The 3,728-nt window shown below is 45.7% G+C and overlaps 1 protein-coding gene across 1 annotated transcript; it reads right to left on the minus strand.

The window, feature by feature from the left end:
- Positions 1-2,011: 2,011 nt before the first annotated feature.
- Positions 2,012-3,490, minus strand: LOC118830321 (calpain small subunit 1-like). Its single transcript, XM_036737262.1, has one exon. It carries the CDS (start codon positions 3,261-3,263, stop codon positions 2,574-2,576), a length of 690 nt encoding a protein of 229 aa, XP_036593157.1. The 5' UTR covers positions 3,264-3,490; the 3' UTR covers positions 2,012-2,573.
- Between the last annotated feature and the right edge of the window lie 238 nt (positions 3,491-3,728).

Genomic DNA, 3,728 nt, shown 5'->3' on the forward strand with positions numbered 1-3,728 from the left:
AGAGAGAGAGAGAGAGAGAGAGAGAGAGAGAGAGAGAGAGAGAGAGAGAGATACTTAAAGAGGTTGTGACTTGCTTGAAGTCATACAAGTAGTAAACAGCAGAGGCTGGGAGTCAAACCTTGGTTCTTTGACCATGCCTCCTCCTTCATCAGTCTTCTCAAAGTCATGCAATCATACCTTATTGTCTATTAGACAAAATTCAAAGACTTTAGGTAACATACAAAGATCCTCACAAACAAGTACCTTCCTATCTTTCTAGCCTTATGTAAAAGTGCTTACCTTCTTATATACTATAATAATAGTGGCTAGAAGGACTCCTTGGAATCAAGAAGACCTTTATTCCAATCTTGCCTCTAAGACTCATATGTGACCATTGTCAAGACATTTAACCATGCTTTAAAGAATGCTCTAAGATAAAGATTCTTAACTTTTTGTGAGTCATATGGTAGAGTCTATGGATCCTTTCTCAGAATAATTTTTTATTTGGAAATTAAGGAAATGCTACAATTCAGTTAGAGTTTAGTGAAAATAAAGCTACCTTTAATATAAATGATTATGTGTGTATGTATGTACATTTTCCTCATTCCAGTTCATGGACCCAATGAAGTCTATCCATGGATTCCTCGGGGATTGGTGCACACAAAGTTAACAACCTTGCTCCAAGATAAGTTGCATTTGTCAATAAACATCATTGAAGAGAGTTTCCATACAGAGTATTCACTTTACTAATGAAATCACAGACCATGGCAGGAAAATAATAGTAATAATGATATGATGGAGAAATTTGTCATTTCCCATTTATTATTATTTATTCTTGTTACCCAACATTTGTGAAATATTCCCTGAGTAGTGCTTATAAGCACCATTATATATTAATAAGAGGTGTACCTTGGAAAGCTACTTAGTGTTTTTCCAACCATCAGGATGAGTTGGTTAAACCTACTGTATGAGGTTAACCTTGCTATATAATACCTGAAATCTAGTAATGAACCAAGGCACCAGCACACTTAGATTCTAGGAAAAGAAATTTATTATCCTTCAATGTATGGAAAAGGAGGAAAACAGAGCAATTTAAAACAAACACATTCCTGAGAACAGATTTCGTTCATTAAACATACGTCAGTAGAATCCCTGTAGCTATAGCTGCATATTACCAAGTCAGCGTTGGCCATGAATGGGTTAGAAACAAACTCAATCATAGCTGGAATATCTGTCACCTAAGTGATGCTCTTGGAGAGGCACAGGAAAAACAGCCTGTTCCAAAGTATGACCCCATTGGCATCTTGAATGACCTGAAAATCCTACAATGATGTTTTAGACCTTAGACTTTTGTGTGTAAGAGACTTTTATAAAAACAAAAACACATTAACCTATCATCAGTCACTAACATAATATTGGGAATTAGTTTATCAGAAAGCTTTCCAAGGTAACAGTGCCAGAGCAGGATCCAGAGGCTATTTATGGGAGGAAAGTTCTGAAGTTTTATTTGGTATGAAGAGATCTGCGAAGGAAGAACAGAAGAAGGGACACCAGGGAGGGAGTACCTATAAGAGGGAGAAAGACACTGAAAGGAAAAGCAGAACAGATGATAAAAGATAAACTATGCCTATTTCAAAGTTTTGCCTCAGGCTTGTCATTGCTCATAATCATCTCTCTTCACCAATATGCAAACAGAGTAATGCAGAGGCCAATTGCTGCTATTTATATAGATTCATGCCCATCTAACAACTGGGTCCCTTCTTCATGGGTTTGTGGGAGATCTAGGATGAATATAAAATATCATTTACTTTCAATGAAGCAATGGGATTCTTTGCACTTGGGGAAATTGTTGTTTCTCTATGTTTAAAATCATTTTGATATTGTTAGCACACAGTCTTTGTTTTTTTTCTTTCTTCCTTTCTTTCTTTCTGTCTTTCTCTCTTTCTCTTTCTTTTCTTTCTTTCGTTCTTTCTTTCGTTCTTTCTCTTTCTTTCTTTCTCTTTCTTTTGTTCTTTCTTTCTTTCTTCCACTGTTTATTTTGGACTTTGGGACTAGCTGAAGCCCCAGCACCCGAACCCAGGCCCACCCAGAGAGAGGAGGAGAGGGGGCCTGAAGCATGTGGGGAATGGGAGAAAGCACTAGATATAGGATGAACCTGTGGGAGCAGCATGTGACGGCACCTGGCTGGCATGTTAAAAGCATGCAACTAGCCCATTCAAGCATGTAGTGTGTATTTGTAGGGGTGCTGGAAGAAGCTGGAGTCAGTGGTATAGGGCGTGTTTATAGGGATGCTGTTGGGCAGCATATTAGAGTAAGAGTATTTCCAAGGACGCTGGGAAACGCGGAGGGAAGCGTGTGGTTGGTACCTTCCAGAGCAGGGCCAGAGCTGGGAGGTAGGAGTAGGGCCTGAGGTGCGATCAGGGGCTCGTTGGTGGTAGCCATGTTTGGGGGCACACAAGGATCAATGTCGGTGTCTCCTTGGCCAGAGAGTTCCCACACTGGGGTCTGAGATGAACAGAAATGCAAGGGGTGAAAGGTAAGCTTCCTGGCAATCTCTCTCCTGATGACCACTCAGGTGGACGGACACACGGGTCTCAGGAGTACATGGTCATCTGCAGCCACTCCTCGGCGTTCAGACTGATATACCCGCTGCCGTCTTTTTCCAGAGACTTGAAGGCACGGAACATGGCGTCCAGGCGCACCAAGCAGCAAATAAAGTCCTCAAAGGCCATAGCGCCGCCATCGTCGGAGTACCGACGAACCACCATGTCGTACAGCTGCTGGCTGAGCTGGAAACCGGCGGCCACGAAGGCCCTGGGGAGCTCCTGGCTGCTGAGGATCCGCGAGCGGGGCGAAGTGTGCTCCTTGTAGACGGCCTGCCACTTCTTTATGTTGTTCCAAAGGTACTTGAACTCCTCGAAGCCCAGTTTGCCGTTGGTCTCGCTGTCCATGACGGCCAGCAGGTTCTCGCAGGTGTGGATCCCCAAGCGGCCGCTCTTGAGTCGGGCCAGCGCCCTGTTCAAGATGCCCATGAGCTCGCCGGCGCTCACTTCCATCTTAAGTCCTGCCAGACGCTCAAACTGTAGCCTGAACAGTAGGATCTCCTCGCACTCCCTGGACCTGAAGCGGGAGTAGTGGGTCGGGAGGGGCGGCGGCTGCGGTGTATAACTGATGACAGCTTCGCTGCCGCCACCTACGGCCCCGTCTGTGCCATCCGTGGAGACCCCAGCCCTGGCTCGGCTCCGGCTGGCCCTGGGGCCCAGGAACGAATTCACCAGGAACATGACGGAGTCTTTGCCCTGGCCTCGTCGCAGCCTCGCTTCAGAGGCTTCCGCGGCTCTGGCCTGGACCCCCGCAACGCCCCCCGCAACGCCCCCGTAACGCCCCTGGAACACACATTCAAATATGGAGAAGGAATTCTGGAATGGGATTCTCACTACGCCTTAGTCGCCTTTGCGACTCAAGGAGCCCCGATCCCATTTCGGCGCCCGCCCCCTACTTCCGGGCTCTGGAAGGTGCCAACTACACGCGTCTCCCCATGTTTCCCAGCTTCCTTGGAAATATTCTTACTCAAACATGCTGTCCACCAGCATCTCTGTAAACATGATGCAACTCCCCAATGAGTGTGTGCCCCAGGGTGCAAACCTATGGAAACTGAACCAAGAGATGGCAGGGTCGAGGCAAACGGAAAACAAACAAACAGAGAAGAGAGATTTACCAGAAGAGGGAAGTAGACTCAACAGTGTCAA

The sequence above is a fragment of the Trichosurus vulpecula genome, chromosome 8 (assembly GCF_011100635.1).
Source record: "Trichosurus vulpecula isolate mTriVul1 chromosome 8, mTriVul1.pri, whole genome shotgun sequence".
In the NCBI taxonomy this organism is placed as follows: Eukaryota; Metazoa; Chordata; class Mammalia; order Diprotodontia; family Phalangeridae; genus Trichosurus; species Trichosurus vulpecula.